Raw genomic sequence first — 23,777 nt, 5'->3', positions numbered from 1 at the left:
TATGCGGCATGCAATAAATTGGAAAGGTACATTGTTACACATGTAAGCAGCATAAGCAGAAGTGCACAGATTTTCTCTAAAAACATATAGTATGTGAGACTTGTAAATTTATTGTTGAAAGGGCAGCAAACAGCCCTTTGTGAGGAATGTACACATATCCTACTTCATAGATAAATACCATAAATACTCAAATAATAAAAAGACCTGAAAAGAAAAATGGCGTCAAAGAAGATAAGGAAGTCTTGACAGTCCATCTGCAGCTTAATCATGTGATAGAGCCAGAGGCTACTCCAGAACCACAGACAGAACTGCCAGAGGAGTATACAGTGGAGCCAGATGCCACCGCTGGAAAAAATGTCTTATACAGAATGGCATCTGCATCCTGTGATTGGCATTCAAATAAAAGGAGTAAGAAGATTAGTGGGCTAATGTCCTTGTTGAATGGAACTCAACATCTGACTACACCTTTTTGTATTGCAATTTTTTCTTAAAATTTAAAGAGAGGCACTCAAATTATGTGCACTCCCTAACAGTTTCTGAAAAATAGATATATATATACCACTATTAGATGCAGAAAATGTAGAATGTGAAGTTTAGTTTTTAGAAATATATTGTTATAACTGTAAATGAAATGTGGCAAATAAGTAGGTGATTGTCTTGAACACATAGCAGACACTTACATTTTGAAAAAATTGTCAGCATTGTGGGCTGTTTTTAATATGAAGAGAAATAAAGTGCTTTCAAGAGCTGAAATGCCTATGTCAATTTCACCTCATTTTGCAGAGCACTGTACATGTTTTACAAACTAAGCACAGTGGTATTATGTATTTAAATGCTGAAAAAAAAGTAAAAGTCATTTCCAGCATAAATATTCTGTTTCACACATGCAGTGAATAAACTTTATTTAAAGGGTTAAGGGCCTGCATAATCCTTACTTACACCTTTCTGTAGAAGATGGTGAATTTCCCACAAAAATCTTATGTAACTTAAAACAATGTAAGTACTATTGTCATTAGAAAATATTGCCTTGATTGTTATCTTTTCTGACATCAGGTTGCTTTCCTGCATGTAATGTCCATTGTTCAGTGACATTTGCAGTAATCTTCAAGACTAAATTCAGGTTTATGTGACATAAGAAATATATGCATTTATTTAAAGAAAAAATGGGGGGAAGGGGAGTAAGAGCAGAGGATATAATACTATAATGCCAAATGCTGTGACAGGTGTGAAAGGGTTAAAACTTCTTCATACAGATTTTTGTAACCCTATTGAGAATTCTCATAGTCTGTTTTTTAAATTTGCATATTGTTTTCTCCTATAGATATTTTTCTCAAAAAGACAGGTGCATTAATTGCACAATATTCTGCAGAGAAATAATCAAAAATATTTAGCCACGCACCAATTCTCAATGGAATTTGACAGACTACTTAAATACCAATTTCAGAAATTCACATGAACATTACTTTTCATTATACATTAGGTCTATACTAATACCCATTTTATTCATTGATCATTAATTTGAAAACAAAAACCTATTTATCTCTCCACACTTTACAGCAACTATTTAAGTAGTGAAGTGAAATCAAGTGAAGCAACTATTTAAGTAGTGAAGTGAAATCTCATAATTAAAAACGTCATTATTTTATAGAATATACTACAGAATAATTACTATCGTCCCATGAAGCATAAATAAAACTTCACCTTTCAATGAATAAAAGTATATTTTGCAATAGATTACCACTGATTTTTAAGCATTCTGTTTGCTTGTTAAATATGGAGTCTCCAGGTAGCTAAGGCAAATAGAAGACATCCTACTGTATAAGCTGCAGAAACTGAAATAGCAGGGTTGAATCTTATTATTAAATGTGCAAGAGTGTATCACTGCATATACTGAAAAACCTAGTATTGTGCTTGCACACATAAGCTGAATAACAGTTCCCCTTATGCCCCATACTCGCAATCAAGGTAATCTAGGCAGCTCTTGCTGTTGGTTCCTGAGGTTAAAAACACCCCACACCTAGCAGTAAGTCTTTCTCAGTTGACGTCCTACACCTCTGCAATTCCCTTGATAACATGGTGGAGCCCAGTGCTTGCAAGCTCTAGAGTATAATATACAGCATTTTTATTGGCCAGACAGGGACTCCTTCAGATCAAGATATTTACTGGCTGAATAGAAGTAGGCCTCATGACAATCTGTTGAGGCACAGTAGATATTACTAAACCTATTTACAGATCAGGACATTGAGACACAGAAGTTAAATGAACTGTCTGATATCACACAGGATGTATTTGCCAGAGTGAGAATAGACTCTGACCCCCAGTCCTGTGCTTTAACCAGAGAATATTCCCTCCCCTTAGCAGTCAGAAAGTTAAATACGATAGCAAACATTCTTATATGGGACAATTCATACGAACCACTCACTCTGCCGGCTATAGGGATACTTAATTTAAAGCCCCACAACTGATGCTACTGTATGAGGTGTATTTTATTAATACTAGTGCTGTCAAGCAATTAAAAAATTTAATCATGCTCAATCACGTGATTAAAAAAATTAAAATTAAAAAATCGTGATCAATCGTGCAATTAATCGCAATGTTAATAGAATACCATTTATTTAAATATTTTTAATGTTTTCTACATTTTCAAATATATTGATTTCAATTACAACACAATACAGAGTGTACAGTGCTCACTTTATATTTATTTTTGATACGTATTTGCACTGTAAAAAAACAAAAATATAAGTGAATTGAAAAATACTAATACAAGTACTGTAGTGCAATCTCTTTATCATGAAAGTTGAACTTAGAAATGTAGAATTATGTAAAAAAGACCTTTATTCAGAAATAAAACAATGTAAAATTTTAGACCCTGCAAGTCCACTCAGTCCTACTTCTTGTTCAGCCAATTGCTCAGATAAACAAGTTTGTTTACATTTGCAAGAGATAATGCTGCCCGCTTCTTGTTTACAATGTCACCTGAAAGTGAGAACAGGCATTTTCATGGCAGTGTTGTAGCCGGCGTTGCAAGATATTTACATTCCAGATGCACTAAAGATTCATATGTCCCCCTTCATGCTTCAACCACCATTCCAAGGGACATGGTCCATGCTGATGACGGGTTCTGCTAGATAACAATCCAAATCAGTGTGGACCGACGCAGTTCATTTTCAGCATCTGAGTCAGATGCTACCAGCAGAAGGTTGATTTTCTTTTTTGGTGGTTCGGGTTCTGTAGTTTCCGCATCAGAGTGTTGCTCTTTTAAGACTTCTAAAAGCATGCTCCACACCTTGTCCCTCTTAAATTTTGGATGGCACTTCAGTTTCTTAAACCTTGAGTAGAGTGCTGTAGCTATCTTTAGAAATCTCATATTGGTACCTTCTTTGCCTTTTGTCAAATCTGCAGCGAAAGTGTTCTTAAAATGAACAACATGTGGTGGGTCATCATCCGAGACTGCTATAACATGAAATATATGGCAGAATGCAGGTAAAACAGAGCAGGGGACATACCATTGCCCCCCAAGGAGTTCAGTCACAAATTTAATTAATGCATTCTTTTTTTAATGGTCATCATCAGCATGGAAGCATGTCCTCTGGAATGGTGGCCAAAGCATGAAGGGGCATACGAATGTTTAGCATATCTCACATGTAAATACCTTGCAAAGCTGTCTAGAAAAATGCCATGCAAATGCCGGTTTTCAACTTTCTGGTTACATTGTAAATAAGAAGAGGGCAGCATTATCTCCTGTAAATTTAAACAAACTTGTTTGTCTTAGTGATTGGCTGAATAAGAAGTAGGACTGAGTGGACTTGTAGGCTCCAAAGTTTTATATTGTTTTGTTTTTGAGTGCAGTTATGTAACAAAAAAATCTACATTTGTAAGTTGCACTTTCACAAGAAAGATCTTGCACTACTGTAATTCTATGAGATGAATTGAAAAATACTATTTATTTTATCATTGTTACAGTGCAAATATTTAGAATAAAAATAATATACACTTTAATTTCAATTACAACACAGAATACAATATATATGAAAATGTTGAAAAACATGCAAAATATTTAATAAATTTCAATTGGTATTCTAATGTTTAACAGTGCAATTAAAACTGCAATTAATCATGATTAATTTTTTGAGTTAATCACGTGAGTTAAGTGCGATTAATCGACAGCCCTAATTAATACATTAAATGCTAAATTATAATCAGTCTTGATAATTACATTAATTATATACAGAAACATAATATGGAGAAATAAAAAGATTGCAAATGTGCAATGATTCATAGATTCATAGATACTAAGGTCAGAAGGGACCATTATGATCATCTAGTCTGACCTCCTGCACAACGCAGGCCACAGAATCTCACCCACCCACTCCTGTGAAAAACCTCACCTATGTCTGAGCTATTGAAGTCCTCAAATCATGGTTTAAAGACTTCAAGGAGCAGAGAATCCTCCAGCAAGTGACCCATGCCCCAGGCTACAGAGGAAGGTGAAAAACCTCCAGGGCCTCTTCCAATCTGCCCTGGAGGAAAATTCCTTCCTGACCCCAAATATGGCGATCAGCTAAACCCTGAGCATATGGGCAAGATTCACCAGCCAGATACTACAGAAAATGATGTGTCACCCCAATAGACACACCCCTATTTATATCATATTCCGACAAAAGGCCAGTTCCATCAGTGGGTATTCACATTCCTCTTTAGGCTTTAAAATGAGAGGCAGAATAACTTCAACAAAATTTATATATGCAGATGATCCTCATGTTATTTCTGCTGATCAAAACCTACTGCCTTTAAAACTTGTACTACTGCTGCTAATGAGTGCTCAAGAACACACTGCATTTTGATATGTCAATAAAAAGAGAATATATCTTACTCCCCTGAAAAAAATCATATTACTCTTGCAAAAGAGCAATAAATAATACCAGTTCTATGAATCTGGAGAACAGGGCCAAATTATCTACTGTATTATTTGGAGCTACACCAGCAGATAATTTGTCCCTTAAAGTGGTATCATCAAAACAAAGAAAGAAAGAAATGAAATGCAACTAACTCCAACACTACTCCCAGATGAAAAGAAACAAAGGAACTCAGGGCTTGTCTACACTTAAAACGTTGCAGCAGTGCAGCTGCACCACTGCAGTTACACCACTGTAGCGCATCAGTGAAGATATTGTACTGTAGATATGCTGACAGGAGGGCTTTTCTCATCAGGGGTAATCCACCTCCCTGAGACGTGGTAGCGAGGTCAACGGAAGTATTCTTCTGGCAACCTAGCACTGGCCTACACCAGGGGTTAGGTTGATATAGCTACATCTATCAGGGGTGTGGCTTTTTCACAGCCCTGTGAGATGTAGCTATAGAAAGTAAATTCAGTATAAATCAGGCCTCATACATTGATGCAGCTCCAAGAGAAAGGCAGATTCAGCAAGCCTTGGGATTGGTTTTAGTACCTGCCCAAAAACAATATTCTGGATTCGCTGCAGGCTGGGGGTTGGCTGGGTCAAAGTCATGTGAACCAAATGGGCCAATTAATTCTAACCTAGTGATTAAAAAGAGAATGGCACTTGGCCAGAGAACCTCACACTTCGGAATCAACTCAGTGACTGAGATATGATGGGCAATCTGCTTAAGTTCCCAAATTTTCATCCTTTCTTTAGTGATCATTAGGAAACTGCTTGCCTACTTAAACTCTGATCATTAACATATAGGAGAGGAAATATTATTAAAAGATAGTCGGCCTTCTGGCTCGTAGCATGGGAGGCACTTATAAAAAATTTAGAATAGACTGTGGGAAACTGGATATTTATTTATACATTTATGAGTACAATAGTAGAGAGGATTGCCACCCTGGTACTAAATCTGCCTAATTTGGAAGGCATGAGACATACATGAAGGTCTGCCTACATTCTATTTGCCAACATGAAAAGAACTTCTCCCTCTGGATAACTAGCCTGGGATGAGGTAGAACCCCACATATCAGCTAACTTTGGTTTTCTCTGACCCTCCCCAAATCTCTATATGGTCTGTAGGAGGACGGCGGGGGGGCAACTCCACCACTGATCCGCTGATGTGTTAGACTTTCAAGAAAGGGAAAAGTTTTAATTCAACTTACCATTTTGGTTACTAGAGAGGACAATGCAAATGTAGCATGGCACCTACAGGTGGCCAGTTAAAGTAGGCACACACATGCCTATTGAGAATGCAATGAGATGATTCAAACAGATAAAACAGGGACTTGTCATTGATAAACATTGGCATGAATCACGGTCAACAAGGAATTAAAAGATGATGTGTCAATACTAATTAAGTCTGTCTTCTGCTTCCTCCATATACATCTGGAGGATTTAAAAGTTGCTGCATTTGTCAGTTACAAAATGATTTTGTTGGCAAAACTATAAAACCCTCAACGTCCCTTGCATGGGCTTACCAGACTACATACTGATATTGATTTGATCTTGGGTGACACCTGATTTCTCATCCAATAAACATACAGACATCCATTGGTCACTTGGTCTTTGCATATAGGACTGTTGCCCCCAGATATGCTTTGTGCTGTATTCACCATTTTTGGGGTGAAAATCCCCATTAAACAGAGGTACTGTAAAAGCTGGGAGGCAGACTGGGATCTATTTTCAGACATGAAACTCTTATACTTTTGGTGCAATAGATTTTAGGGCTTACTTTCCTAGAACTTGATGTACTAGTTGGTGGACCCAAGTTCTGAGTTTGGAAAGCGTCAATGACTATAGGAAGTTCTTGAGTTGTCCATTTCTTGGTGACATTCATGGTCTGAGGAAACATCTCATGATTTTTCTTTTCTTTATTATGACAGACAGTTACGTACGTGGTTTTACACTGTTGATCGTCAGGATGGCAAGACAGAGCGTCATGCATATAAACTCTGATTCAGGAAAATACTGAAGCCCATGCTTCTTAAACCACAAGCTTAAGTCCCAGTGACTTGGAACATAAACACGTTGAAGTGTCTTACTGAATAGTGGCTATAGAGCATGCAGTCATACGTACAGTACACCACTGTTACTCTCCACTATTAAAACTTAAACAGTTCTTTTAGGTCAAAATGTTATTGAATATTGATTATTATATTACCAATATCTTTGTTTTTCTGATGGGCAGATTTTGAAATTACACACACACAGTGAACTTTGACCTTATTCTGACTCCAGGTGTCCTTTGGGTTCTTGGTCTACAATAAAATTAAATTTGTTTGAATTCTCCATATCGCCAATATAATGATGCCCATGATCCCAAGGAGCTAAATAAAGGGATTTGCTAAATCTTTAGTTGCACATCCAGAATAATGTTGAATGTTCAGAAAATAGCTTCCTGCTTCAGACAGCTGGCTAGCTCAACACTTGTGTGTTTTTTTGTATTAGTTTTCAAGTATGGAAGGAGAGAAGGAGCGCAACCTATATAGCAATATATTTTTGGGTTTAAGGATCTATACTTCAGGTGGCTTTCACCAGTGTTTTTAGTTCTCCTATGTGAGAGACGGTTGCTGATTTTGGTAACGACATGAAACCGGTTCTTTTTGACATGGGCAACTGCTAGGTCCAGTAGGATTGCAGCAGTTCTGCACCTATGACTGTCCACAATGGTTCAACCCAGGAATGAGCTAACTCAATAAGCAACCACTAAATATCAACTTGAACACAAGCATTCCATCTAAATTTGACTGCTCTTCATGTTTGCCCTGCCAGGACCTTTTCTTCCAGACCCTACTTCTCAGCAAGACACTCCAACCTCTCTTATATTTTGGTTTCAGTTAAGATATACCTGCCAATTGACCTCTTCCCCAACACTCTTTTACTTACTTCCTAGAATGATATAAAATTAATATGGCACACACTGAATGGATTAAAAACTGGCTAATAGGTATCAAAATGTAACTGTAAGTAGGGAATTGTCATTAAGTGAGCCTGTTTCCAGTGGGGTCTCACAGGGATCTGTTCTTGGCCCTAAGCTATTTAACATTTTTATCAATGAGTTGGAAGAAAACAAAATCATCACTGATTAAATTTGAAGATGGGGGAGTGGTAAATAATCAAAGAGGATAGGTCACTGATTCAGAGTGATCTGGATCGACTGATAAACTAGGTGCTAGCAAACAACATGCATTTTAAATGACTAAATGTAAATGTCTATATCTAGGAACAAAGAATGTAGGCCATACTTAATATCCTGGGAAAGCAGTGATTCTGAAAAAGATTTGGGGGTCATGGTGGATAATCAGATGAACCTCGCGCTCCCAGTATGATATCGTTGACAGAAGAGCTAATGCAATCTTCAGATCCATAAACGGGGGAATCTTGAGTAGGAGTAGAGAGGTTATCTTTCCATCCTATTTGGCACTGGTGCAACTGCTGCTGGAATACTGTATTCAGTTCTAATGCAATTATTCAAAAAGGATGTTAATAAATTGGAGAGTGTTCAGAGAAGAGCCACAAAGAAGAATAAAGGATTAGAAAACATACTTTATAGCGATAGCCCCAAGGAGCTCCATTTATTTAGCTTAACAAAGAGAAGGTTAAAAGGTGACTTGATTACAGTCGATAAATCCTACATGGGGAGCAAATATTTGATAATGGGCTCTTCAATCTAGCAGAGAAAGGTGTAGCACAATCCAGTGGTTGGAAGTTGAACCTAGGCAAATTCAGACTGGAAATAAAGTGTACATTTTTAATAGTTAACCATTGGAACAATAATATACCGAGTGTTGTGGTGGATTCTCTCTCTCTGACAATTTTTAAATGAAGACTGGATATTTTTCTAAAAGATATGATCTAGGAATTATTTTGAGATGTTCTATGGCCTGTGTTATATAGAAGGTCAAACTAGACAATCATAACGGTCCCTTATGGCCTATGAATCTATGAATTTATTACCTCACTTATCACTTAGTTACTAACTTCCCCTTTCCAGCCATTCTTCATCTGACCTCTAACCCTAATTAAATAAAAACAAAGCTGTGCCCATTTTTCACCACATTTACTTGCTTTTATTTTATAGACCACCTATTTTGTGTCTTTTAAGCTTCAAGGCTGAGATTGTCTTTTTTGTGTTTGTATAGCACCCAGCACAATAGGACCCCCAATCCCAACTGGGGCCTTTGGTCACTACTGTAATATAAGTTTACTATTGCTACTATTAACAACAATAATGACAGAAAGATTAATTGCTTGTATAATGGAATGGGAAAATATTCACGCAGTCCCAATTCTCTACAGTCTTCTAATACTTTTTGATTTTCTTTTTGTCTGCCTCATCCCTCAAGCAGTTCAGTAACCATTCCTGCCAGATTCCAACTTCATAGAAAAAAATCTCACTCCCAATGCCGGGATCAGGAGAGATATTACTCTGCATTTCGGATATACATATATATAAAAACCACAGGCATATAGATTTGCAGCCAGGTGTAGTCCATTAGGCATTCAAATGGAATCTCAGTTCACATCTGGTTTTTGCTCTGAATACTCTGTGGCTACACTACATGGCACCAGGGCATAAAGTGGGAACAAATCCCACCCACCTTTAACTAAGTTGAAATAGCTGTGATGAACACCTGCCACACTGTATTATCCTTTAACAACAATCTTGGTAGATGGTGAAAAATCATCTGACTTTTCATTCAGCTATATAAAAGAGGGCTGTGCCAAACTGGGGCAACTTTTACCAGGAGCAACACTGTCTTAGTCTCCTGGCTTCCCTGATATATCTCTGGGAGAAGGCCCATAGTCAACTGGAATAGTTCAATAGCATGGTTAACTCAGAGATACAATACTTCATGGTACAGACTGCCACACAGTTTTGTCTCACATAGTTGGCTTCCTGTGAGACCTTTTCAGGCATCTAATCTAGCTTTTCCATGTAGAGTCCTTGTTGCTGTTTCAATGGAGCAATCCAGGACCACAGTGGAGAAAACCAGGACTGTCTGCCCACAGTAGTGAGTAATTTATTAGAAATAAGATGGGTTTCAGGAAAAGTCAGTCAGGTGATTCACTTCCCAAACTGCACACATGATGGAATGGGAAGAAACAGTTGACATCAGCAGGGTAAGACCTGATCATTCTCAACACATGTGGCACAGATATGCCATCAACCATTTTCATATAAGATTGAGTTGGAGTGGAGGTAGCTTTGACCAGTCATGCAGCATTGGTACCAAGAGGCAGCAGACTTCTAGTACATGATGGACAGTGGTTTAGACATCAAGGACAGAACACCAGTAGATTTATGTAGCTTGCAAAAGGGCTGCAATTCTCCCAGATGATTTAGCACTATTCTGCAATGACCCGGCATGCTTATTAAGAGAAAAGTGTGGTGGCTAGCTCAATAAGGACTGCCTGTTCCAATGGCTTGTAATTCTTCAGAAATCACTGAAACTTACAATGATCTGCTGCATAGATTGAGCTTTGATTTACATACCCATTTTTTACTGAAAGTTTGAATTAGAATTATTTTTAAGAGACTGTCTGTAGATGGCTCATTTGAGAGAATTGTTTCCTACTCTTAATTTTCTCTGGCTAATACTGGACCTGAACAATTCCCTTTGCACACCAGGAGTGTTTTACAAGATACACACCAAATTCAAGGAGGAAGGAGAGCAACTTTGAAAAGTAAAATAAAGAGCCATATTTTTGAAAAAAATCCAAGATAAAAGCACAACTAAGGATATAAGAGAAACCTTTGGCTGAAAACACCAAAACAGCAAAGCTTGTTTTCAAATGCAATGGCTGTTCTAGATAAAGAAAACTAAGGTTTGATTTTTTTTATTATAACTGTACACAGTGTCTAGCACAAGTGGCCCCAACCCCTGATTTGAGGCCTTTAGGGACTACCGGAATACAATACTAAATAATAAGTAAAAATAATTTAGGTAAATAAAGTTCTATATTATCAAACAAGAACCATTAAGAAAATCACGGTTCACAGTATTTCATTTTACTATATCAAGTTTGAAATTTTTAAACTTGAATGTCTTAAGTTTATTGACCCATGCCTGAAAATTCTGGCCTAAATATAATGACAGGTTTCAGAGTAGCAGCTGTGTTAGTCTGTATTCGCAAAAAGAAAAGGAGTACTTGTGGCACCTTAGAGACTAACAAATTTATCTGATGAAGTGAGCTGTAGCTCACGAAAGCTTATGCTCAAATAAATTTGTTAGTCTCTAAGGTGCCACAAGTACTCCTTTTCTTTTTGGCCTAAATATGTTTCTTAAAAATAACCATAATGATGTTATGTGGTGAACGGACCAAAAAAGGGAGGAGAGAGAAATAAAGATCTTTAAAATAGCCTTTTGGCTCTTTACTTCCTGTCATCAACCAGTTTTCAGACCTGTGAATAATTAAAATTGAGTAGTTCTTGCAATTCAAGGATAACACTGATTAATTAGAACAGAAAGTGAAAAATACTAATCAATCCTAAAGACAGTTTTTCTTTTTCTCACCCTCTTGACAATATACCTTCTATGCTGTTCATTTTCTTTAAAAAACATTCATATTCTTGTCCATTCACATAAACCTCTCTCAGTGAGCATTGTTTTGGGAGGAGTGGGTGGTAGGCAGGGGGCACAGGATGTTGAGAGAACAGATAGGATGTCAGGTGAAGATGGAATGCTGTGCCCTCTCTAACCAGCTGAAGACTCTGCATGATTGTTTTCTTACAAATAATACCTGTGGGTGTTGAAACTGTTCAGGGAATCTATCAAACACACTCTTTCACTTTGCTGTTGTAACTATTAAATTTATTCTCATTTCAAAAGAGTCAAAGGCAATAATAGCTGTAGGTGGTTGAGTAATTTAAAGAAAATGTGTCAAACCTACTTTCACTCCCTTTAGCAGTAGAATTCTGTAATTACTTTCAAAGTTATAAAATGCAATAATTTCTTTACGATATAATGAAAAAGTTCTAAACTGTTTTATCTTAAAGATTTTAAATAAGTGCAAGTGAAATGATTAACCTGCAGAGCAGACTGAAGACTTGTGCAGAATTTAGTTTAGCTCACAGTAAAGGAACTATGTTAATGCTACATATATTCAGTGCGTGGGCTACACATTGTAAAAATAGTCGCATCAACATGCATAGGAGGAAATCACACATGTAATTCTCTCCATGCATGATTTTAATATATATCTACAACTAATCCCAGTGCAATCATATTAGTGCAAAACAATATAAATTTGCAAGAAAGTAAGGATGACACCCTCTTCTCCTTCAGCAAAAGAGTAATTTAATTTATTTCTCTTAATTATTTCTCTTATTCCAAGCTTAAGTATATTACCATGTTGACAACTTTCAAAATTTTATTGTGAGTCTTGTGATATTTAGTATGTTTCCTTAAAGTCCTAGCTCCTGGAGTCATGTGTTCACTTGAGAATTTTGGCTGTCATTTAAAAAGAAAATAGTTTCTATCCTTCGTGATTATGGAGAAAAGCTTCAATACATGAATCCTAAAGGCTCAAGGCCCAGAAAGCAAATAAAAAGAACCAAAAATATATTGTTTGGGGAAAAAATCATTATTTTGGGGGTTTAACTCATGAGTTTTGAATACTTTGAGTTGAGAATACTGTGTACTGTATTCACAGGGTGGTATATGATATATGTATTATGTACATTCTATTTCAAGTTACTATAACCCATCTAGAAGTAACTATTTCTGATTATTTGTTCATCACATCATTGCCATGGATATGGGAGAGAGAATATGACACAAGAAAAATTTATCAAGACTGGCAACCCTCCGCCCCCAAAATTGTTGAACATAAATCTGTCAGCTAATGCCTGCAGACAGGTAGCCTTGCAAGCTAAAGTCCTGGATCCTACAACCAGATCCATGCACCTGCACCTGTGCAGAGACACATGCAGAGACACACTGATTTCAAACAGGTGGAGGGGTATGCCTGCTCCAATCCAACTGCAGGACTGGAAACTTAATGGGAAGTGGCACACCCCCTTTCCTCCTATAACTGTTACCAAACAATCCTACAGTCCAATTTGGATTTATTTGACTGAGGAGGGGGAACCCCAGTATATTACAAATTATGAATTAAAATTTTCAAGAAGTCACCAGTGATGCATACCCAAATGAGAGTGGCCCACTCCATCAGTTTTTAATGGCTGAATACAATAATTGCCATCTCCCATCTGTACTGGATTTAAGAGGTCACAACCCCTTCCTTCCCTATTGATAGCCTAAATTTTGACTAATTTATCTAAATCTCTATCATGAACTACATGTCTGGCAAGGAGGCCTAAATGTTGCCATCATGTGTGGATACCAGGATGGAAAAAACAAAGCAATAGTATTATCTAGAGTTCTTGGCAAAAAGCAATTCAGAAATGACTAGGACTATGCGCACCTAGCTCCTTACCCACATTTTCACATAGACACTTGAACTCACTTATCAACCATTACTCATATAAAAATAATTAACAATGGAAAAAAACTTAGGAGATAATTTCAGGGAGGTGGTTGGGAACTATTGTAGGGCAGGAGGAGCAAGAGGCATGACCACTACAGTCTTCTTAGCCACTATAGGGCTCTGAGGGTCAATATAAGAGCTGGTTTTAAATCCCACACCTATCCAGTGGTATTGCTACAGTCCCCTCCTGAATTTCACAAGGTATATGAACTGTAATAAGGGAAGATGGTCCAATAGAATATATTACCTCACTCACCTTGTCCCTCTAATATCCTGGGGCAGACACGGCTACAACACCACTGCAAGTAATAAGGGAAATCCCTTAATGAGACCTCCTCCTGTTATACATGCTCTGCCTGAAATTAGCCTATTCAATATAAAGAAATTCTCACTACCCAAATTCTCAGTAATCTCAGTCACTTGGGTGTTTTGTTTTTTTGTTTTGTCTCTGAACTCAGTGAAATCATTTTTTAGGCTTCTAAACTTCATAAAATCATCAAAATCCATGTTCACTGGGCACAAACATTGATCACAGGGCTTTAAAAATACATTTATGAAAAAGGTATGGTTTCTTAAAATATCCATGGAGAATGAAACCCTTTTCAGATCTAAATTTGGCTTTAATGATCCTAAACATAATAGAAAATAGTCTCTCATTTTCTATAATATGTTGCATCAACTAAGAGTCAACACTCATTTTAAAAAGGAAAAAAATCCAGTAAAATATATTAAAAATAATTTTTCCACAATATAACTTCACAGAGACAATTTTTTAAAAATGTATAAGTTATGAAAAATCAAAATAAACTATTTATGTTTTCATAATAGGTAAATTAAAAGATAATCCTTGGTCCAGATCTGAAACATCACAGTATGAATTTATTGTTATTACAGAGCATTGGTTTTCCCTCCTTACAGGAATCAAATCAAATAATTGTAGTGTTATAAATATTTTAAAGTAGCTTGTAATAGCAAAAGTTACTTTAAATGTATATTGTTTTAAGTGTATTAAAATGCTACTTGAGAAAAATATTTCACATATTATAAATTATTTAAAGGAAAAAAGGCAGCAGTATCTTATATTCCCCTGATCTAACCATACGAGCACACATACCACTAACTGATGGAAAATAAACAGAGCTTTCAATATCAATGCTTATTTCATCTCTGCAGCTTTTCCTTTTGGAATAATTACCTATGCACAAACTCTAGATGGCAACATTGCACTTACTGTACTTGTAAGACAAAATGTCACAGCCAGTCCCTACATATCCTCTTTATCAACATTTTATGTGCCACAGATCTATAGCCTCTTATTATAAGTGTAATGAAGCAGAAGTTATTGAAGCATTTTATTGATTGCTCAGATCACAAGTTTACTGTCATACTGAATTGGCACCTTACTTGCTGAAGCAAACTGCTGACACCTTTTTAAAAAAGTGACAACTACATCTATTTCATGACCAGAAATCCATTTTCATCTCTATCAAGACAAGAATGCAATTTTCACTTCATTTAACTGATGTTAGGCCTGCTCAAGGCATGACACTTAGAAGAAGACACAACTTTAAGGTTCTTAAAATACTTCTAGTAACTAGAATGCAGCTTGGTTGTGGGGAAAAATTTCAATCATCACTCAAATCTATAAACAACTCAACATCTGAAGAATCACTTATCAAAACTATCAAGATACTAATTTTCTTTTTCAATTTCAAAATTACTGAAATGTTATTCTTATATTATTTTAATAAGAAACTATGCTGAAATATTACAGCCATAGTATGATATATTGCTGTTCAACAAAAAAAGTTTACTTTTAACAGAGGAGCATTACATGAATGGCCCCTATGTAGGTCAAATGGACGGGAGACCTATTTTGTTTATATATGACATACAGATAATGAAATAAAAATACTTAACACCACTGCAATGATATGAGTCAGTGCTGTATACAATTAAGCAAGCAGGGTGTACAGCAAAGACAGAACATTTTTGTTTAAGAAAATCATTTTTACATTATTTAAATACAGTTTTTGACATTTAAATTTATGTTAAGAATATTATTTTTAAAATGCCACAAAAATCTACTACTATTGTACTGGATTTGGTGACCTTTTGAATGGAAATCAACTGTTAATCATTTCAGTGGAATAGTTACTATTCTTTTAATAGTATCTAAGTTACTATAATGCCAACCTTAGGCCAGGATGCAATGTAATTTTTTTTTAAATAGCACTGAAGTGTAGAGTATATTTTAAAGTGTAAACTTTTGACAGAATTGTGTGGTGATGTGTGTATAAAATTATATGCAAAATACGTGGATTATACAAAAAATAGTAAACAAAAGAGTATATTAATGCATCAGTTTCCTCCAACAAAAAATCCCAGGAAAAAGATTTCCCCATAACAGCTGGTTTATGTGACATTTATAATGGAAAAGTCCTGGTCCTGTGGATCCGTTATGAAGTAATTAAAGCCACTGCAACCAATATCTTAGGATACAAAGCCACACTGAAGTCAGTGAAAACTTGTCTAGTAGTCATACTATGTATGTCTATTACTGAATATAATCAAGGAGAGTTATGAAAGGTAGCTAGAATGCATGCACAATAGAGAACTTCAGGCTCCAATATCTAAGTAAGTAGTTTCAAATTAAATGTTTTTTTTAAATTAAAATGTAGTGTTAATTCTCTTTGTATAGTTGCAATATTTTTGGTTAAATTTAGTACTGTTTTATAGCTCTATACAACAAAGTGGTTGAAACCACAAGAATTATGGGGACTGTTAGTGCAGCTCAGAATCAAAAATTGTAAATCTGATTAGATAAAAAATACTAAAAAATTACATCTGGACTAATAATTTATATACTAGCACTGATGTATTATAGAAAGGCTCACAGACTCTTAACCATAGCAGCACTTGTCAATATTAGCATATTTAAAATGGTGGGTGGAAAGATCATTCTATTCTTTTAGTCTCTCTTGTTTTTCCTTCAGTATTTTGCATACAAGAACTCATTACTTTAAATGCAACATAATTTGCATTGGTTTACATAACTAATTTCTATCACTCTAATTTCTGAGAGAATGAGTTTAGGAATGACACAGCATAAATAATCCCCCCACACACCCCGCTGCTGCCCCATACCTACATTAAAAAACCTCAGCACAGTTTTGTTAACAGTTTTTTAAGCATATGATAGAAATATACAGCACTGTAGGTGAGTTTCTGAATAAAATATTATAATAGTATTTTTCTAGAATCTCACAAAGTTATAAAACATGCTCATCAATACTTTTGGGGCATTTTAGGTCAACTAGTGATTTTCAAATGGAGTGTCACGAATCTCATATTTTGGCATCACTTCAGCTTATTTTTCAGTTTCTCTGTCATAATATATTTTGTGTTTGTTTACTGACAGAGCAATAGATGATTTATTGTGTGATTGTCAATGAAGAAAATGTTTAAAAATCATTAATATCATTTTAAAAGGTATTTCAGTCTTCTGTTTTGGCCTCTGTTTAGCTGTGCTAGGCCTGTGAATGACAGCTTCCCTGCTTGAAGCATACAGAAAGCACAGCCTTCCTCATTCACTGACAGTACTATGGCCTTTTCACACGTTCCCTCCACAGCAGTGTTTGTCCCCAAACACTGGAACCCAGCACAATGGCATTCCTGCTTCAACACCCCCACCAACAGTACAACTACATATCAAGAATGCTAATGAGATGGTACAGCCCCCATGGTTGAAAGTGTTACCTACATTTCATACTAACATGTTTATATGATTCTTATTGTTATTAATGAATTTAAGCTCTTGCATAGCTCTGAACAATTTCATTTTGGAGATGTCTCTGTTTTAAGAACATATATGTTTTAAATACAAGCTACAGGAGCCATGCATGATATTTGAAAACATATACAGACACACACATAAACACACACAAATATATATTACATATATAATACACAAATGTTAAATGCTAGGTCTATTTAAGTATCTCAGGATTTTTGACAAACTGGAAGAGCATTTTTAAAGTCACATATCAGTATAGTTACAACTCCATCATGTGAAAATTAATTACAGAATAATGCTGTCTGTAGTGCTGGATAGTTATTGTATTTATTTTTTATCCAGAAAGTTGTGTATTTTGAAATCACGTCCTCTGAGGTTGATAAAATTTCAAGATTTTACTGGAGTCCACAGGACATTACAACTTAATACAACTACAATACTCGGGACTCTACACAAAGGAAAAGCATAAACGACAAGCTATTGTGATGTACAGATGTGTTATTTTCTTTTCTCCTGAGTTCAAAGAGACATTTGAACCCTTCTCCAGCCACAAGTATCCTCTTAGTTCTACCTGATTATAATATAGTAAATAAGCAAGGTTAAGATACATAACTAATATAAAGCTAGGAAATGGATTCAAATATCCCCTTGGTTTTAACTGCTTTACTGCACCCTACATCATTCTTAAGGAATGGCACTCAAAGTCTATCAAATCTCCTCGTAAAGGTGATACAGGGGGCACAGCAGAATGAGAAGAGTTTCTCCTTTTGAACTGTGGACTGAGAATTTTAACGGCATACTATAGGGCAGGAAGCAACTAGCTGATAATAGGCAGTCCACTGTGCAGCCTTTTGGGTCAACCAATGTGTACTATTTGTAATCCAGTAGGTGCATAACAATACACGTTGATTGAAATTGAAATTTAAAACTACTTAAGTTTTAGTAAAAGTGGCTCAGAATTATATTGCTATTGAGCTACTAATACTTCCGAGAGCTATTTAATCTCATTATTTCAACAAAGCAGGTTGTCCCAGCAGAGTATTACCAGATCAAAGGGGTTTTCCATAATTTTTCTTCATTCGTTCTTTATTTATTTAAATAAAAGATAGCATAAAACACAAATATAACACAAATCTCAAAATAACAGAGATAAATAGAAAATTCAGTTAAGATTGTCAAGTAATGTCTAGATATACAGTGATTTGAAAACTGAACATGTTTCACATCATAGAGTTGTACTGCTAGTCTGCCTAGACACAACAGGATGAAGAAGTGAGGGCTGTGCCCCCTGCATTCCTTTTTTAGAAGAGTTGATAGTTTTCAAATGTCATTCCTTGACAATGAGGTAGGGTGAAGTAAAGCAGCTAAAATTGAAGGGATACATGACTCAATTTCCTAGCTTTATATTACTATGTATTTTAACCTTGCTTATTTATATTATAATCTACATCTTTTTAAATTTTTAACTTATTTATAAATTATGGACAACATATGTAAACGTAGCCACAAACAAACTGATATTTCAAAATAATATGCTGTATGCTTTAATACTCACAGTACTCTGCATATGATTTCAACTATGTTCAATGCTAATAAAATTTCACCTTGAAAATGATTGGTAAAATTGAAGGGAAAAAAAATAAAAATGCATTTCTGCTATCTTTTTTATTTTTGTTTATGCTGCTATAATACCAGATACCACAAACTATTTACTTTTGAAAGTCTTACATTAACTTAATGTTTCTTAACATTATTGTAATATTTCCAAAATACTTAACTTTCTTGTTTTACTTTTAATACTTAAAACACTATTTTAAAATGCCTATAAAAATAATCTTCTGCTATTACAGAATTTTTGTGAACTAACAACTGGCATATTTATACTCCTAATTGTAACCTTATATTATATGAATCTTATATATATATATATATATATATATATCTCCCCCAGGCATTTGATAATATGAACACATGTCCAAATGTTCTTTCTGAATCTAGGTGAATTTGTTTTCAAAGGTGGTTTCAAACTTTAATAAAAGTGTTATTTTTCTGCTATTTAAACTCCCTTTTCAAACCCATACTTTTGGGCAACACCAGAGAAACGATTAATCTAAGTTAAATTACTGGAAATTTATTATATTTTCTTTATAGGAGCACAAAAAGCAACCGACAAAAGTCTTTCACATCGTTTTTATTATAGGCCACTTTGTGATTCAGTCCCCCCCCCAAAATGCTGACCATTTGTGGAGTGTTAATTTATTTTGCAGATTAACATAACTGTTAAATATTTTAATGAATCATATTTGATAGATTTTCATGTGTATTTTTGAAAAAGATTCAGTAATTATTTTCTTATCAGTTAGGACACTGTACTACATGTAATATTTTGCTTTTCTGTACCATTCATGAGAGCCAGCATTGTCTTATACGTGAGAAACATCAATAGAAAATTTAAACATGATCATTGTATTTTTTTTTTACTATGCTGCTAAAATGAGTCATGAAACAAGCCGATGTTTAGCCTTTCTGCCTGTTTCTATTTTCTTGATTTCTTGTTGTTGACCACCATTAGCTCAACATAGGAACAGTCTCTTCCAAAGTCAATGCTCATTTCTCCTTATGGATCTGACAGCAGGAGGTGCTGTATAAACAGTGAGACTGACACCCCATTTCCACCTCCCCTCCCCCTTCCCACACAGACTGATAGCATAATCTGGTTGATGCATTCATTCTTAACTCTGGGGCCTCTGATCACTTTTGAATCCGAGTTTCCTAGATGGCGGTTTAATGTATAATTATTACTTTTCCTGGCAAATCTGCATACTTGCTATTTTCATAAATCATTCAACTAACTTTTAAAAATTTGATTACTTTCATATTTATAAATCAAAAGATGTCAGACTTAGTTATTTTTAACAAGCCTAGAAATTCTATTTTTTATTCAAGTTAATTAAAATACAATACCTTTAGACTAAAAAGTCATAAATATATCTGCATATAGTATATAACAAGTATATAAATATGCAGATAAAGCAAACATGTACTAACTAGGTCTCGTAGTCAAACTATAACAAATCAAGTAATACATCCTATAATCTGCTGTTACTTATGCAAATAAAAATGTATTTCTGATATATTTATTTAACTGTGCATGAATTGTCAATAAAAGCCTATTGTCTATCCTAAAGATAGCAAGTTCATTTTATTTTTGAGAATGTAACTCCAGTTATGTTTAGCTATTTTTTACTCAAAAATATTTCAACTATGGCCTTTATTTTGATTAGCCTTGTGTGAAAAAATATGAGACAATTTTTAATATTCAATGTGCAGAACAAGCTTTTAATTTTCCTATGCAAAATGACTGCCTTTATAGGATTTCCACATAAGGAATGTCTCAGCTATGCACAGTGTGCAGCAAGAAAAGAGGAGACATATGACATCCCACACCGAAAGACAGATACAATTAGCTCCATTATTGTTGGCTTTGAGATTATAGGAGAAGCATTTCCCTAACGGGTACTGGAGCTCATGCAATACTTGTCACACTTCTTTATGACACAATGCCAATCATTGCCTTTACACAACTAGTACATTTTAAAATGAAAACAAAACAAAAAAAGAAGCAGACTTTTAAAGAGTGGGACAAACTCACCTGTTTGCAATAGTTTTTTGCAGACTTTAATCGTTGGTGTAAGGCCAAAAGAACTCCATGGATATACATCTTTGCTCCTGAGGGGCTGAAACCTTCTCCCTTAGAGACCCAAACAGGTCCACGCAAAGGTGTGATGGAATTTTGCAGGCATTTGTCAAGCAGAGGAACTATACAAGAAAAAAAGGGAAAATACATTCTTTTGACCCAACTGAAAATACACAGCCTGAAATGCAGCCCCAACATCAGAACTAACTCTTAACATCTATTATTTATATCTGACCTGGGTTAAGTCTTGGAAAAGCAACTCCTGCATTACTAGTGGCCACCATGAAGGATGTATTTATATTGAGACACCCCCCCATGTAAGACTCACAAGCTTTGTGAGCACACCTGAATAGTTCTGAAGTGTGCCTAACTAGCTGTACAGAGTGTCATGGTGTGCACTGATTGCCTTATCTTCTCATTTATCACAGATGAGTTGGAACCAACCTTGCTGAAATCTACTTGCATTGTCCTGATAAAATTGTAAGATCCATGTTGTTTCTATATATAGTTCCCTGTTGAGGAGCTTATATATACCTAACATATTATACCTCATGTTATTCATAAAATATAATCAACACGCTCATAAGCAATTTTACAATAACCTTTTCATTGCCACTGCTTAAGCAACCAACTTTAAAAAAACAAAAAAAAAACAAAACAAAAAACTGCTCAGTGTGGCTGTTTAAAAAATGAGGGGAAAAATCAAACGAAAAGATATATACAAATGGACTCATGGCAATAACTCTACAAGATTTTTCTTGCTATTTTTGGAATGCAAAACCATTCTAAAAGGTTTAATGCATTCTATTTTCAGAGACCTTATGCCAATATATGTGACAAACAAGGCAAGCACATTTTGGCTGCAGGCTTTATTTAGACACATGCATTTGACAGATATTTTGGATTTTACTGAACTGTGTAAACAACAGAGACCTTTCTTAAATATATAGTAAACTAACATGGCACTTGACTATTTAGGGATATAAAATATAAAAGACATTTCTGCTCTTTCTAGGTTGTGGAAGAAAATTGACAAATAAATAAATACAAATATAAAGCACACTTGTGAACACATGCAAATAAAAGGAAATACTTAGTTTTAGCTCTAGTTAGTATGTGGTCATTTCAAGACCACATTGTGCATATATATGTGACATATTTATATGTCTGTAGTAACCTCACAGGCAGTTGAATACTAAGGAAGGGCTGCATGCGTAGTCAACAAAGACAATGAGTACATATCACTGGATACTTCACATATTTTATGCAGACCAGGAGGCTAGTATGACATTCTGTAAATTGACTCACAATTGGACTCAAAAGCTGTTCAACTTAACTGCAAAACCGTGCAGAGCCTCTTTGGTGATCATTTTTGGCTGAACTGAGCCTTTAGTAAAGAAACTATCAGAAGACAGTTCCCACATAGTTGGTCACTTTAAAGTAAATGTAGGGACACAACACACAGACTTAAGTTAACACTAGATGCAGAGAACAATAATTAGATGAGCAGATGGTAGATTAGATATTTACTTTTGCTAAAATAAATGTATTTTTAAGTGTACTCAGCACATCGTGTGGGCAAAAATAGAACGCCATAGAATTTTGTTTATTTTTTTTTTTTACAGAGTATGTTACTTTTTTTTTTTTTAAAAGAAAACATATATTTTTATGATACTCTTAGACTGCCAAACAAGCCACATGGCTGAGACAAAGTCATATGACTTAAAACAGTATCACAGTATTGTCTTATCATCCGGTCACTAATCTTAGGCATCCTCTATTCATGCAATTCTCCATTCTCCAACACCACAAGCCTCAAAATACTGTTTGACTGCTTCTTCAACAAATATCTCTGGACCTACTACTTCCATGCCTCATAATGCCCCAAGCTGGTCTGCAAGGCCACTACAATCTCCTTAATGAAACCTCTCCTGAAGTTCCAGTTCTGCTATCATGTCTACAAGAAACTATGGCCCCCATTCAGCAAGGTAGATTAGCACATGCATAAATTAAAATGCATGAGTAGTTTCATTTAAATCAGTGGGACTACTCATGGGCTTAAAGTTAAGCACATACTTAAGCACCTTGCTTAACCAGGACCTATAACATCAGGCTCGTAGGGTAAATCTAATATTTAAATGTAAAGTTATTAATTTAAAAAATAATACACACATTGTGCGTGTGTAAACTGGCATCAATGACAAAGACAAGAGAATGGGAGACAATGTTATAAGATAAATGAGGCAAAGTAGAGACGGGAAAAAATCTGCAGGACCATAAAGGCATTAAAAAGAGCATCCTGACTCTATTGAAATCAATGGCAATATTCCCTTTGACCTAAATGGGGCAAGATTTCACCCAAGAGAGTTGAACTTGATGCTGTGGGGAAGAGCCTATGTCCACAGTCCTTGTATTTAAAACTAGTGATCATCTTAAAGGATAATACTGTTATAATTATACACACACATACTTGACTTATGGTGGCTGGCAGATACTTACTTAAGCCAAGACACTGACAGAAGCTGGCCCTTCTCACATGGAGATGATGATTTATATATAAACACATTTGCTTTATCAGGATGTGGTCATTCACTACTTCACTTGTTTGTTGTTCCCATTTCCCCTGTCCTCAATCTCTCTATCAGTTTTGTCTTTTTTGGTTTTTTAGAGTGTAAGTACTTTGAGGTAGGGCTCATGTCTTATTTTGTGTTTGTACAGTTCCTAGAACATTCTGAGTGGCACCACAAGCAATAATAATAAATAAAATAATAATAATATGATTTTATGTCAGGCATTTCATCAAAGGGGTGACTGATAAAAGCAACATATTTGGGTCCAA

At 35.3% G+C, this 23,777-nt stretch overlaps 1 protein-coding gene across 3 annotated transcripts in view; it reads right to left on the bottom strand.

Annotated features, from left to right (window-relative positions):
- The window catches only part of DCDC1 (doublecortin domain containing 1), a 420,018-nt gene that overhangs the window by 289,875 nt on the left and 106,366 nt on the right, over nt 1-23,777 (bottom strand). For all 3 annotated transcript variants that reach the window (XM_073347762.2, XM_073347767.2, XM_073347768.1), the window contains exon 8: nt 20,894-21,060. In XM_073347762.2, coding sequence (XP_073203863.1) covers nt 20,894-21,060 — 167 coding nt within the window. The remainder of the gene's footprint in view (nt 1-20,893; nt 21,061-23,777) is intronic.

The sequence above is a fragment of the Lepidochelys kempii genome, chromosome 6 (assembly GCF_965140285.1).
Source record: "Lepidochelys kempii isolate rLepKem1 chromosome 6, rLepKem1.hap1, whole genome shotgun sequence".
NCBI lineage: Eukaryota > Metazoa > Chordata > Testudines > Cheloniidae > Lepidochelys > Lepidochelys kempii.
The sequence above is the reverse complement of the archived record's forward strand: the minus strand, read 5'-3'. Positions and strand labels throughout refer to the sequence as shown.